Source organism: Salvelinus namaycush, chromosome 21, assembly GCF_016432855.1.
Source record: "Salvelinus namaycush isolate Seneca chromosome 21, SaNama_1.0, whole genome shotgun sequence".
In the NCBI taxonomy this organism is placed as follows: domain Eukaryota; kingdom Metazoa; phylum Chordata; class Actinopteri; order Salmoniformes; family Salmonidae; genus Salvelinus; species Salvelinus namaycush.
The window spans coordinates 54,597,362-54,612,891 of record NC_052327.1 but is presented as its reverse complement, the minus strand read 5'-3'; the positions used below and the strand labels follow the sequence as shown (position 1 = coordinate 54,612,891).

At 47.3% G+C, this 15,530-nt stretch overlaps 1 protein-coding gene across 1 annotated transcript in view; it reads left to right on the top strand.

Annotated features, from left to right (window-relative positions):
- The first annotated feature begins 1,518 nt into the window (after window positions 1-1,518).
- Window positions 1,519-15,530, top strand: part of LOC120065978 (reelin-like) — a 64,502-nt gene continuing 50,490 nt past the window's right edge. The window contains exons 1-6 of the mRNA XM_039017018.1: window positions 1,519-1,547; window positions 1,616-2,679; window positions 2,726-2,873; window positions 3,105-3,181; window positions 4,164-4,322; window positions 10,177-10,371. Of these exons, the coding sequence (XP_038872946.1) occupies window positions 1,519-1,547; window positions 1,616-2,679; window positions 2,726-2,873; window positions 3,105-3,181; window positions 4,164-4,322; window positions 10,177-10,371 (1,672 nt within the window). The remainder of the gene's footprint in view (window positions 1,548-1,615; window positions 2,680-2,725; window positions 2,874-3,104; window positions 3,182-4,163; window positions 4,323-10,176; window positions 10,372-15,530) is intronic.

Below are 15,530 nucleotides of genomic sequence, written 5' to 3'. Positions count from 1 at the left end.
AGTGCTGGTTGCCGTGGAGAGGGCGTGGGGGGAGGAGCTGTTGCGTTTGTTGTTCAAGTTGTTGATGATCTCCCGGTTTTTAGCTTTCTCTGCAACAAACACCATCAGCCCATTAATGACATGATTCTCTGCAACAAACACCATCAGCCCATTAATGACATGATTCTCTGCAACAAACACCATCAGCCCATTAATGACATGATTCTCTACAACAAACACCATCAGCCCATTAATGACATGATTCTCTGCAACAAACACCATCAGCCCATTAATGACATGATTCTCTACAACAAACACCATCAGCCCATTAATGACATGATTCTCTACAACAAACACCATCAGCCCATTAATGACATGATTCTCTACAACAAACACCATCAGCCCATTAATGACATGATTCTCTGCAACAAACACCATCAGCCCATTAATGACATGATTCTCTACAATAGAACAAGTCCACATGATTCTCTACAATAGAACAAGTCTACATGATTCTCTACAATAGAACAAGTCTACATGATTCTCTACAATAGAACAAGTCTACATGATTCTCTACAATAGAACAAGTCCACATGATTCTCTACAATAGAACAAGTCTACATGATTCTCTACAATAGAACAAGTCTACATGATTCTCTACAATAGAACAAGTCTACATGATTCTCTACAATAGAACAAGTCTACATGATTCTCTACAATAGAACAAGTCCACATGATTCTCTACAATAGAACAAGTCCACATGATTCTCTACAATAGAACAAGTCTACATGATTCTCTACAATAGAACAAGTCCACATGATTCTCTACAATAGAACAAGTCCACATGATTCTCTACAATAGAACAAGTCTACATGATTCTCTACAATAGAACAAGTCTACATGATTCTCTACAATAGAACAAGTCCACATGATTCTCTACAAAAGAACAAGTCCACATGATTCTCTACAATAGAACAAGTCTACATGATTCTCTACAATAGAACAAGTCTACATGATTCTCTACAATAGAACAAGTCTACATGATTCTCTACAATAGAACAAGTCCACATGATTCTCTACAATAGAACAAGTCCACATGATTCTCTACAATAGAACAAGTCCACATGATTCTCTACAATAGAACAAGTCCACATGATTCTCTACAATAGAACAAGTCCACATTGGGTTGCAGTCTTTCAGGCATGAGTCATGACAGGGTTTAGGTCCATTTCAATTCAGTAAACTCAAATTTTACTTCATGAATGGACTAGACTGAAAAGGACTTGACACCAAGGAATTTTCTCTCTCACCTGATTCTGCATCGCTCTCAGACTCGTCCTCCTCTTCTTCTGAACTGGAGCTGCTGGAGGCCTTGGCCTGTCCCTGTGTCTGTACCCCCTCCTCATCCTCATCCTCAGCAGGGCTGCTGGTCAGAGCGGGGGGAGGGTGCTTCTCTCTCTCGTGGAGGCAGATCTTCTCCCGGCTGCTCATACGAGAGATTGAGGTCCTGCAGGGGAGAGGGAGGGGGCGGGGACAGGATGACAGGTCGGCATGGAGGAACCAATCAGTGAGGGTGTGTGTAAACAAAAACAAACAAAACCAGGAGGAGGACTGTAACTGGATCCTGTGTGGGAGACTGAGGGACAGCTTCCAGGAGGAGGACTGTAACTGGATCCTGTGTGGGAGACTGAGGGACAGCTTCCAGGAGGAGGACTGTAAATGGATCCTGTGTGGGAGACTGAGGGACAGCTTCCAGGAGGAGGACTGTAAATGGACCCTGTGTGGGAGACTGAGGGACAGCTTCCAGGAGGAGGACTGTAAATGGACCCTGTGTGGGAGACTGAGGGACAGCTTCCAGGAGGAGGACTGTAAATGGATCCTGTGTGGGAGACTGAGGGACAGCTTCCAGGAGGAAGACTGTAAATGGATCCTGTGTGGGAGACTGAGGGACAGCTTCCAGGAGGAGGACTGTAACTGGATCCTGTGTGGGAGACTGAGGGACAGCTTCCAGGAGGAAGACTGTAAATGGATCCTGTGTGGGAGACTGAGGGACAGCTTCCAGGAGGAGGACTGTAAATGGACCCTGTGTGGGAGACTGAGGGACAGCTTCCAGGAGGAAGACTGTAAATGGATCCTGTGTGGGAGACTGAGGGACAGCTTCCAGGAGGAGGACTGTAAATGGATCCTGTGTGGGAGACTGAGGGACAGCTTCCAGGAGGAAGACTGTAAATGGATCCTGTGTGGGAGACTGAGGGACAGCTTCCAGGAGGAAGACTGTAAATGGATCCTGTGTGGGAGACTGAGGGACAGCTTCCAGGAGGAGGACTGTAAATGGATCCTGTGTGGGAGACTGAGGGACAGCTTCCAGGAGGAAGACTGTAAATGGATCCTGTGTGGGAGACTGAGGGACAGCTTCCAGGAGGAGGACTGTAAATGGATCCTGTGTGGGAGACTGAGGGACAGCTTCCAGGAGGAGGACTGTAAATGGATCCTGTGTGGGAGACTGAGGGACAGCTTCCAGGAGGAGGACTGTAAATGGACCCTGTGTGGGAGACTGAGGGACAGCTTCCAGGAGGAGGACTGTAACTGGATCCTGTGTGGGAGACTGAGGGACAGCTTCCAGGAGGAAGACTGTAAATGGACCCTGTGTGGGAGACTGAGGGACAGCTTCCAGGAGGAGGACTGTAACTGGATCCTGTGTGGGAGACTGAGGGACAGCTTCCAGGAGCTGGCAGTAGGGCTTGAACAAGCGTGTGGCTCCGCTGTGGCAGAGCCTGAGTGGGGGTCAGATTGGAGGCGGCTGCGGTACCATCAGCGAGGGCAAAGCGCTGTACTTCAGCAGCTCTGGGAAAAGACAGGCACTGACGGTCACCCTGGATACTACCAACACACGGTCAGTACACACGTCCTCCTGGGGGGTCAGCTTTACACTACGGAGGCTGCAGCGTTGCGTCAAGACTTTTCCTCCTTTTCTTCCTTGAACACTTCAACTAAAATCCTGGTCAGTTTAGACAATGAGTGCTGGACTGTAACAAAAGCCTGTAAAACATGGAACTGTAGATCCCGGGTTCCTGTTTCCAGTGAACTAAAACCCTCTGTCCGTCCCGTCCGTCTGTCCATGTAGGCTGGTCCAGTTCTACATCCGAATCGGAGGGAAGAACGTTGGACCCACCTGTACTAGACCTCGCTCCCGCAACGAAGGTGACTCACCATCACCATCGCTACTGACGATGTCCCATTTAAGCTCTCTCTCTCTCTTTAAACTCATAGCCGACCTCAATGAGTCTCTCTGCTTCCACCGTGTGGTGGTTGACTGACACTGCAGTGGGGAATATACAGTAGCTCCAGGTCTGAGGCTTTGTATCAGATCTGTATCTCCTGTCCAGTTGATCAACTATTGAAGCCTTGTGTTTCAGAAGATCCTTTTTAAAGTTAGAATCCAAACATTGATGGTGTTTTTTAAAATCTGTGTCAGCGTATTGTGAACCACAAAGATGTCTGATCTTTGTCTGTTGAGTCAGACCTTTAGGCATCTCCCAGATGTCTGTGAGGAGGACAACATGACGTACTATACTATCCATAATGCACTCCTCTTTACCAATGAGAACGTGAGGGCTTTGTTACTTATTCTCATCCCTTCATGGATTTAAAAGGACGGGATTGTTGTATTGTATTGTATTGAATCCTTTATTTCTGACCTCCTTTCTCCTCCTCCCCTCCTCCCTCCCCTCCTCCTCCTCTCTTCCCCCTCTCCTCCTCTCCCTCCCCTCTCCTCCTCCTCCTCCCCCCTGCTCTCCTCCTCCTCCTCCTCCTCCCCCCTGGCTCTCCTCCTCCTCCTCCCCCCTGCCTCTCCTCTCGTCCTCCTCCTCCTCTCTCCTCCTTTCTGCCTCCCACCCTCTCCTCCTCTCCCCCTCGCTCCTCTTCCTCCTCTCGCTCCCCTCTTCCTCCTCCTCCTCCCCCTCTCTCCTCCTCCTCCTCCCCCTGCTCTCCTCCTCCTCCCCTCCTCCTCCTCCCCCCTGCTCTCCTCCTCCTCCTCTCCTCCTCCTCTCCCCCTCCCCTCTTCCTCCTCTCCTCTCTCTCCCCTCCTCTCCTCCCTCCCTCCCCCCTCTCCTCCTCTCCCCCTCTCCTCCTCCTCCTCCTCCCCCCTCCTCCCCTCTCTTCTCTTTCTCGTCTGGTCCTCCAGGAGTGGTAGTCCAGTTCTCAACCAACAACGGAGTGCAGTGGCAGTTCCTGAGAGAGCTGGACTTTGGCTCCTTCCTGGAACCCCAAGTGGTGACCATTGAACTGCCTCCAGCCGCCAAGACCCCCTACACGGTGTTCCGCTGGTGGCAGCCCCAGCAAGGTGAGGAGTCAGACCTGCCTCTTATATCCCACAGCAAGGTGAGGAGTCAGACCTGCCTCTTACAGCCCACAGCAAGGTGAGGAGTCAGACCTGCCTCTTACAGCCCACAGCAAGGTGAGGAGTCAAACCTGCCCTTACAGCCCACAGCAATGTAGGAGTCAGACCTGCCTCTTACAGCCCACAGCAAGGTGAGGAGTCAGACCTGCCTCTTACAGCCCACAGCAAGGTGAGGATGCTCTTATAGCCCACACGGTGCCTGCCTCTTATACCCACAGCAAGGTGAGAGTCAGACTGCCTCTTATATCCCACAGCAAGTAGGGATCAGACCTGCCTCTTATATCCCACAGCAAGGTGAGGATTCAGCCTGCCTCTTATACCCACAGCAAGGTGAGAGTCAGACCTGCCCTTATACCAACAGCAAGGTGAGGAGTCAGACCTGCCTCTTATAGCCACAGCAAGGTGAGGAGTCAGACCTGCCTCTTAAGCCCACAGCAAGGTGAGGAGTCAGAACCTGCCTCTTACAGCCACAACAAGGTGAGGAGTCAGACCTGCCTCTTACAGCCACAACAAGGTGAGGAGTCAGACCTGCCTCTTAAGCCCACAGCAAGGTGAGGAGTCAGACCTGCCTTACAGCCCACAGCAAGGTGAGGATCAGACTGCCTCTTACAGCCCACAGCAAGGTGATAGAGTCAGACCTGCCTCTTACAGCCCACAGCAGGTGAGGAGTCAGACCTGCCTTTACAGCCCACAGCAAGGTGAGGAGTCCTACCTGATTTTCACAGCCCACAGCAAGGTGAGGAGTCAGACCGTGCCTCTTAAGCCCACAGCAAGTGAGGAGTCAACCTGCCTCTTACAGCCACAGCAAGGTGAGGGTCAGACCTGCCTCTTATAGCCCCAAGCAAGGTGAGGAGTCAGACCTGCCTCTTATAGCCCACAGCACAGGTGAGGAGTCAGACCTGCTCTTACGACCACGCAAGGTGAGAGGTCAACCTGCCTCTTATGCACCACACAAGGTGAGGAGTCAGACCTGCCTCTTTAGCCCACAGCAGGTGAGAGTCAGCCTCCTCTTACAGCCCCAGCAAGGTGAGGAGTCAGACCTGCTCTTATCCCACAGCAAGGTGAGAGTCAGACCTGCCTCTTACAGCCCACAGCAAGTGAGGAGTTCAACCTGCTCTTACGCCCACAGCAAGGTGAGGAGTCAGACCTGCCTCTTACAGCCCACAGCAAGGTGAGGAGTCAGACCTGCCTTTTACAGCCCACAGCAAGGTGAGGAGTCAGACCTGCCTCTTACAGCCCACAGCAAGGTGAGGAGTCAGACCTGCCTCTTATAGCCCACAGCAAGGTGAGGAGTCAGACCTGCCTCTTATAGCCCACAGCAAGGTGAGGAGTCAGACCTGCCTCTTATATCCACAGCAAGGTGAGGATCAGACCTGCCTCTTATACCCACAGCAAGGTGAGAGTCAGACTCCTCTTATATCAGCACAGCAAGGTGAGGAGTCAGACCTGCCTCTTATAGCCCACAGCACAGGTGAGGAGTCAGACCTGCTCTTATAGCCCACAGCAGGTGAGGAGTCAGACCTGCCTCTTAGCCCACAGCAATGTGAGAGTCAGACCTGCCTCTTATCAGCCCCACAGCAAGGTGAGGAGTCAGACCTGCCTCTTACAGCCCCAACAAGGTGAGGAGTCAGACCTGCCTATAAGCCCACAGCAAGGTGAGAGTCAGACCTGCCTCTTACAGCCCACAGCAAGGTGAGGAGTCAGACCTGCCTCTTACAGCCCACAGCAGGTGAGGAGTCAGACCTGCCTCTTACAGCCACAGCAAGGTGAGGAGTCAGACCTGCCTCTTACAGCCCACAGCAAGGTGAGGAGTCAGACCTGCCTTACGCCCACAGCAGTGTGAGGACGTCAGACCTGCCTTTACAGCCCACAGCAAGGTGAGGAGTCGACCTGCCCTTATAGTGCCCACAGCAAGGTGGAGGAGCGACCTGCCTCTTACAGCCCACAGCAAGGTGAGGAGTCAGACCTGCCTCTTATAGCCCACAGCAAGGTGAGGAGTCAGACCTGCCTTTAAGCCCACAGCAAGGTGAGGAGTCAGACCTGCCTCTTACAGACCACAGCAAGGTGAGGAGTCAGACCTGCCTCTTATAGCCCACAGCAAGGTGAGGAGTCCGACCTGCCTCTTATAGCCCACAGCAAGGTGAGGAGTCAGACCTGCCTCTTACAGCCCCAGCAAGGTGAGGAGTCAGACCTGCCTCTTATATCCCACAGCAAGGTGAGGAGTCAGACCTGCCTCTTACAGCCCACAGCAAGGTGAGGAGTCAGACCTGCCTCTTACAGCCCACAGCAAGGTGAGTCAGACCTGCCTCTTACAGCCCACAGCAGGTGAGGAGTCAGACCTGCCTCTTACAGCCCACAGCAAGGTGAGGAGTCAGACCGGCCTCTTACAGCCCACAGCAAGGTGAGGAGTCAGACCTGCCTTATACCACAGCAAGGTGAGGAGTCAGACCTGCCTCTTATATCCCACAGCAAGGTGAGGAGTCAGACCTGCCTCTTATATCCCACAGCAAGGTGAGGAGTCAGACCTGCCTCTTATATCCCACAGCAAGGTGAGGAGTCAGACCTGCCTCTTATATCCCACAGCAAGGTGAGGAGTCAGACCTGCCTCTTATAGCCCACAGCAAGGTGAGGAGTCAGACCTGCCTCTTATAGCCCACAGCAAGGTGAGGAGTCAGACCTGCCTCTTACAGCCCACAGCAAGGTGAGGAGTCAGACCTGCCTCTTATAGCCCACAGCAAGGTGAGGAGTCAGACCTGCCTCTTACAGCCCACAACAAGGTGAGGAGTCAGACCTGCCTCTTATAGCCCACAACAAGGTGAGGAGTCAGACCTGCCTCTTATAGCCCACAGCAAGGTGAGGAGTCAGACCTGCCTCTTACAGCCCACAGCAAGGTGAGGAGTCAGACCTGCCTCTTACAGCCCACAGCAAGGTGAGGAGTCAGACCTGCCTCTTACAGCCCACAGCAAGGTGAGGAGTCAGACCTGCCTCTTACAGCCCACAGCAAGGTGAGGAGTCAGACCTGCCTCTTACATCCCACAGCAAGGTGAGGAGTCAGACCTGCCTCTTATATCCCACAGCAAGGTGAGGAGTCAGACCTGCCTCTTATAGCCCACAGCAAGGTGAGGAGTCAGACCTGCCTTTTACAGCCCACAGCAAGGTGAGGAGTCAGACCTGCCTCTTATAGCCCACAGCAAGGTGAGGAGTCAGACCTGTCTATTATAGCCCACAGCAAGGTGAGGAGTCAGACCTGCCTCTTACAGCCCACAGCAAGGTGAGGAGTCAGACCTGCCTCTTACAGCCCACAGCAAGGTGAGGAGTCAGACCTGTCTATTATAGCCCACAGCAAGGTGAGGAGTCAGACCTGCCTCTTACAGCCCACAGCAAGGTGAGGAGTCAGACCTGTCTCTTACAGCCCACAGCAAGGTGAGGAGTCAGACCTGCCTCTTACAGCCCACAGCAAGGTGAGGAGTCAGACCTGCCTCTTATAGCCCACAGCAAGGTGAGGAGTCAGACCTGCCTCTTACAGCCCACAGTATACAGGACAGAGAACTACTCTTACAGCCCACTGTCACGTTGGTATGAATGGTTCAGGAGACAGGCGAAGGAATGCGTAACAGTTTTTTTTATTTAGCCCAAATTACGGCGTGCCGTGTAAAGGCGCGGGGACGAAGACCAAACAAACACGTAACAAAAACACAGGGTTGAAAGCCAAACAAAAGAGCGAGGAGTACCTCGAATAAATAACACACGCGCTCAATCATTAACACACGGGACGAGACCCGTAATCATCTGCGCAATCCACAAGGGCACGGAAGCTCAAAACTCACAGCACAGGTCCTCACACGCACCAACGGACATTGTAACAATAATGGACAGCACCATGGTGAACAACGGACACATATATACAAATACAATCAGTGGGAACAGAGGACAGGTGTGAACAACGGACACATATATACAATACAATCAGTGGGACAGGGGACAGGTGTGAACAACAGACACATATATACAAATCAATCAGTGGGAACAGGGACAGGTGTGAACAAACAGCACATATATACAAATACAATCAGTGGGAACAGAGGACAGGTGTGAACAACGGACACATATATACAAATACAATCAGTGGGAACAGGGGACAGGTGTGAACAACAGACACATATATACAAATACAATCAGTGGGAACAGGGGACAGGTGTGAACAACGGACACATATATACAAATACAATCAGTGGGAACAGGGGACAGGTGTGAACAACAGACACATATATACAAATACAATCAGTGGGAACAGGGGACAGGTGTGAACAACAGACACATATATACAAATACAATCAGTGGGAACAGGGGACAGGTGTGAACAACGGACACATATATACAAATACAATCAGTGGGAACAGGGGACAGGTGTGCACCATGAAGGTCCAGAGGGATCCGTGACACCCACAGTATACAGGAAATAGAACTACTCTTACAGCCCACAGTATACAGGAAATAGAACTACTCTTACAGCCCACAATATACAGGAAATAGAACTACTTTTACAGCCCACAGTATACAGGAAATAGAACTACTCTTACAGCCCACAGTATACAGGAAATAGAACTACTCTTACAGCCCACAGTATACAGGAAATAGAACTACTCTTACAGCCCACAGTATACAGGAAATAGAACTACTTTTACAGCCCACAGTATACAGGAAATAGAACTACTCTTACAGCCCACAGTATACAGGAAATAGAACTACTCTTACAGCCCACAGTATACAGGAAATAGAACTACTCTTACCGCCCACAGTATACAGGAAATATAATTACTCTTACCGCCCACAGTATACAGGAAATAGAACTACTTTTACAGCCCACAGTATACAGGAAATAGAACTACTCTTACAGCCCACAGTATACAGGAAATAAACTACTTTTACAGCCCCGTATCAGAAATAGAACTACTCTTACAGCCCACAGTATACAGGAAATAGAACTACTCTTACAGCCCACAGTATACAGGAAATAGAACTACTCTTACAGCCCACAGTATACAGGAAATAGAACTACTTTTACAGCCCACAGTATACAGGAAATAGAACTACTCTTACCGCCCACAGTATACAGGAAATAGAACTACTCTTACAGCCCACAGTATACAGGAAATAGAACTACTCTTACAGCCCACAGTATACAGGAAATAGAACTACTCTTACCGCCCACAGTATACAGGAAATATAATTACTCTTACAGCCCACAGTATACAGGAAATAGAACTACTTTTACAGCCCACAGTATACAGGAAATAGAACTACTTTTACAGCCCACAGTATACAGGAAATAGAACTACTCTTACATCCCACAGTATAAGGAATAGAACTACTCTTACATCCCACAGTATACAGGAAATAGAACTACTTTTACAGCCCACAGTATACAGGAAATAGAACTACTTTTACAGCCCACAGTATACAGGAAATAGAACTACTTTTACAGCCCACAGTATACAGGAAATAGAACTACTCTTACCGCCCACAGTATACAGGAAATAGAACTACTCTTACAGCCCACAGTATACAGGAAATAGAACTACTCTTACAGCCCACAGTATACAGGAAATAGAACTACTCTTATACCTTTCACACAACTGGCCCGAGCTGAGCCAAACCAAACTGAGCTGGCCTTGTTATGCATCCACCATTTTTTTTATCTGGAAATGTGCTGGAAAGGTCAATAGGGTGACAAGGGTTAAGGGTCAAGCGTCATACAGAGTATGACATCTAGAAACCAGTCTCTGTCTCTCCGCAGGGAAACACTCAGCCCAGTGGGCTATGGATGATGTTCTGATCGGTATGAACGACAGCTCCAGGACTGGTTTCCATGACAAGTTTGCCGGGACGTCTCCTCTGAGACACAACTGGTACCGTGTCCAGGGGGGAGAGGTCACAGTGGACTGTTTGTCTCTGGACACAGCTCTGTCCTTCTACTCCGATGCCACAGACAGTGAGTCAAGCTACTGCGTACACACACACACACACACAGACACACACACACACACAGACATAAATTAGCCCGACTAACCGGTGTCTGTATGTAGCCTCTACTGTATATAGCCTCTCTACTGTATATAGCCTCTCTACTGTATATAGCCTCTCTACTGTATATAGCCTCTCTACTGTATATAGCCTCTCTACTGTATATAGCCTCTCTACTGTATATAGCCTCTCTACTGTATATAGCCTCTTACTGTATAGCCTCTCTACTGTATATACTCGCTACTGTATATAGTCTCGCTACTGTATAAGCCTCTCTACTGTATAGAGCCTCTCTACTTATAGCTCTACTTTATAGTCTCGCTACTGTATATAGCCTCGCTACTGTATATAGCCTCTCTACTGTATATAGCCTCTCTACTGTATATAGCCTCTCTACTGTATATAGCCTCACTACTGTTATAGCCTCGCTACTGTATATAGCCTCGCTACTGTATATAGCCTCGCTACTGTATATAGCCTCGCTACTGTATATAGCCTCTCTACTGTATATAGCCTCACTACTGTATATAGCCTCTCTACTGTATATAGCCTCTCTACTGTATAGCCTCTCTACTGTATATAGCCTCACTACTGTAATATCCTCTCTACTGTATATAGCCTCTCTACTGTATATAGCCTCTCTCCTGTATATAGCCTCTCTACTGTAATAGCCTCGCTACTGTATATAGCCTCGCTACTGTTTATATAGCCTCACTACTGTATATAGCCTCTCTACTGTATATACCTCTCTACTGTATATAGCCTCTCTACTGTATATAGCCTCTCTACTGTATATAGCCTCGCTATGTAATCTAGCCTCACTACTGTATATACCTCACTACTGTATATAGCCTCTCTACTGTATATAGCCTCTCTATGATCTAGCCTCTACTGTATATAGCCTCTCTACTGTATATAGCCTCTCTACTGTTATAGCCTCAGCTACTGTATATCCTCTCTACTGTATATAGCCTCCTACTGTATATAGCCTCTCTACTGTATATAGCCTCTCTACTTATATACTCGTACTGTATATAGCCTCTTACTGTATATACCTCGCTACTGTATATAGCCTCTCTACTGTATATAGCCTCTCTACTGTATATAGCTCTCCTACTGTATATAGCCTCACTACTGTATATAGCCTCTCTACTGTATATAGCCTCTCTACTGTATATAGCCTCTCTACTGTATATAGCCTCACTACTGTATATAGCTCTCACTGTAATAGCCTCTCTACTGTATATAGCCTCTCTACTGTATATAGCCTCTCTACTGTATATAGCCTCTTACTGTATACTCTCTACTGTATATAGCCTCCTACTATACTGTATTATATAGCCTCTCTACTGTATATAGCCTCTCTACTGTATATAGCCTCTCTACTGTATATAGCCTCTCTACTGTAATAGCCTCTCTACTGTAATAGCCTCTCTACTGTATATAGCCTCTTACTGATATACCTCCTACGTATATAGCCTCTCTACTGTATAAGCCTCTCTACTGATATAGCCTCTCTACTGTATATAGCCTCTCTACTGTATATAGCCTCTCTACTGTATATAGCCTCGCTACTGTATATAGCCTCTCTACTGTATATAGCCTCTCTACTGTAATAGCCTCGCTACTGTATATAGCCTCTCTACTGTATATAACCTCTCTACTGTATATAGCCTCTCTATGATACTCTACTATAGCCTCCTACTGTATATGCCTCTCTCTGTATATGCCTCGCTACGTATATAGCCTCTCTACTGTATATAGCCTCTCTACTGTATATAGCCTCGCTACTGTATATAGCCTCTCTACTGTATATAGCCTCTCTACTGTATATAGCCTCTCTACTGTATATAGCCTCCTACTGTATATAGCCTCTCTACTGTATATAGCCTCCTACTGTAATATAGCTCTCTACTGTATATAGCCTCGCTACTGTATATAGCCTCTCTACTGTATATAGCCTCTCTACTGTATATAGCCTCGCTACTGTATATAGCCTCTCTACTGTATATACCTCTCTACTGTATATAGCCTCTCTACTGTATTAGCCTCTCTACTGTATATAGCCTCGCTACTGTATATAGCCTCTCTACTGTATATAGCCTCGCTACTGTATATAGCCTCTCTACTGTATATAGCCATTTACTGTATATAGCCTCGCTACTGTATATAGCCTCTCTACTGTATATAGCCTCTCTCTGTATATAGCCTCTCTACTGTATATAGCCTCTCTATGTATAAGCCTCACACTGTATATAGCCTCTCTACTGTATATAGCCTCTCTACTGTATATAGCCTCTCTACTGTATATAACCTCTACTGTATATAGCCTCTCTACTGTATATAGCCTCTCTACTGTATATAACCTCTACTGTATATAGCCTCTCTACTGTATATAGCCTCTCTACTGTATATAACCTCACTGTATATAGCCTCTCTACTGTATATAGCCTCTCTATGTATATACCTCTCTACTGTATATAGCCTCTCTACTGTATATAGCCTCTCTACTGTATATACCCTCTCCTGTATATAACCTCTCTACTGTATATAGCCTCTCTACTGTATATAACCTCTACTGTATATAGCCTCTCTACTGTATATAGCCTCTCTACTGTATATAACCTCTACTGTATATAGCCTCTCTACTGTATATAGCCTCTCTACTGTATATAACCTCTACTGTATATAGCCTCTCTCCTGTATATAGCTCCTCTACTGTATATAGCCTCTCTACTGTATATAGCCCTCTCTTATAGCTCTTACTGTATATAGCCTCTCTACTGTATATAACCTCTACTGTATATAGCCTCTCTACTGTATATAGCCTCTCTACTGTATATAACCTCTCTACTGTATATAGCCTCTCTACTGTATATAGCCTCTCTACTGTTATTTTCACTGTCTTTTTCTGTTGTTTTTTATTTCCTTACTTATATATTGTTCACCTAATACCTTTTTTTTACTTTAATGATATCAGCTGATGTAAGAAGGGCTATATAAATACATTTGATTTGATTTGATTTAAAATTGTACTGTTGGTAAGTAAGCATTTCACTGTATTCGGCGCACGTAACAAATCAACTTAGATTTGATAAACACACACACAGGGAAGGGGTCACAGTGGACTGTCTGTCCACTTCAACAGACAGTGAGTCAGACAAACCCCTGTCATTGATCCTTGATGGTGTGGAAGTACCAGTGCTCTTCACCCATCCCTTATGATATGGAGAAAGCTGGTCAGGTCTTTCACATCAGTGCAATGAAGGAGAGGACACATTTTTGGGGGGACAATTGAGAAAGATTGCTACAGAAACTCATCATACTGCAGAGAGACTCTGACCCCTAAACCACACCCCTCTATTTTTTTTATTTAACCTTTATTTAACTAGGGCAAGTCAGTAAGAACAAATTCTTATTTTCAATGACAGCCTAGGAACAGTTAACTGCCTTGTTCAGGGGACAGAACGACAGATTTGTACCTCGTCAGCTCAGGGATTCGTCTTAATGCACCTTTCGGTTACTAGTCAACGCTCAACCACTTACCTGCGCCCCTATGGACAGTGACAATTCTGCTACTGCATTACCAATAACCCAGGGTGTGTTCAATCAGCCGTTTTCTTTACACGACGGTGCGACTTGTGTTTATACATGATTGTTTTTAATTACTATCGCGTGTATGTTGATTACGTATGCTGACTGTGTTTCAGTGTTGTGCTAATTTAAAAAAGCCATTTTCCACCAGTAGTAAAGCAAGCATTTACCAAATCTGTAAACATTCACCGGCTAGGAGGAGCAGCGGGTTTGCCTTGTGTGTGTATGATGAACACATCGACAGCATAAATCAAAGGAACCTCGTTATACACAAACCATCTTTCTGGATTCACTTCCTTTACGTTTGATCTCGTATTGACTTGATTCACAAGTGTTTTGCACTTCCTATCTTTTCACACGATTGCGACGACGTGAACGATGGACTGCTTCACGACCTTGATTAATAGCCACTATCCATATTTTACACATTTTACCGTACACACTCTATCAATGGGGTTTGTTTCACTACCATCTCAGCCTACACTATACCGTCTACTCAGCCTCTAGTCCAGAAGATCAAATCAAATCAAAGTTTATTCGTCACGTGCGCCGAATACAACAGGTGTAGACCTTACCGTGAAATGCTTACTTACAGGCTCTAACCAATAGTGCAAAAAAAGGTATTATGTGAACAATAGGTAGGTAAAGAAATAAAAACAACAGTAAAAAGACAGTGAAAAGAGACACTAAACTGTTTAGAAAAAGGTATTAGGTGAACAATAGGTAGGTAAAGAAATAAAACTACAGTAAAAAGACAGTGAAAAGAGACACTAAACTGTTTAGAAAAAGGTTTACTGTTTGCAGCTTGATACTAAAACATCCAGTTTTCACATCACTAACCCATTCACCTAGAACCCAATACCCAGCATCCTCTCTGCCTCTCTCTCTCTCTCCCTCTCTCTCTCTCTGCCTCTCTCTCTCTCTCTCTCTCTCTGCCTCTCTCTCTCTCTGCCTCTCTCTCTCTGCCTCTCTCTCTCTCTGCCTCTCTCTCTCTCTGCCCCTCTCTCTCTCTGCCTCTCTCTGCCTCTCTCTCTCTCTGCCTCTCTCTCTCTCTCTCTCGCTCTGCCTCTCTGCCTCTCTCTGCCTCTCTGCCTCTCTCTGCCTCTCTCTGCCTCTCTCTCTCTCTGCCTCTCTCTCTCTCTCTCTCTCTCTTTCTCTCTCCCCCCTCTCTCTCTCTCTCTCTCTGCCTCTCTCCCGCCTCTCTCTCTCTCTCTCTCTCTTTCTCTCTCCCCCCTCTTCTCTCTCTCTCTCTCTCTCTCTGCCTCTCTCTCTCTCTCTGCCTCTCTCTGCCTCTCTCTCTCTCTCTGCCTCTCTCTCTCTGCCTCTCTCTCTCTCTCTGCCTCTCTCTCTCTCTCGCGCTCTCTCTGCCTCTCTCTCTCTCTCTCTCTCTCTCTCTGCCTCTCTCTCTCTCTCTCTCTCTCTCTAGAGAAGCCACGGTATGCAGAGAGCTGGGACACTGTAACCCATCCCTAACCCATTAACTAGCCCCTATGTTAACCATGTCCCTCTCTCTCTCTGTCTCTCGGTCTCCTC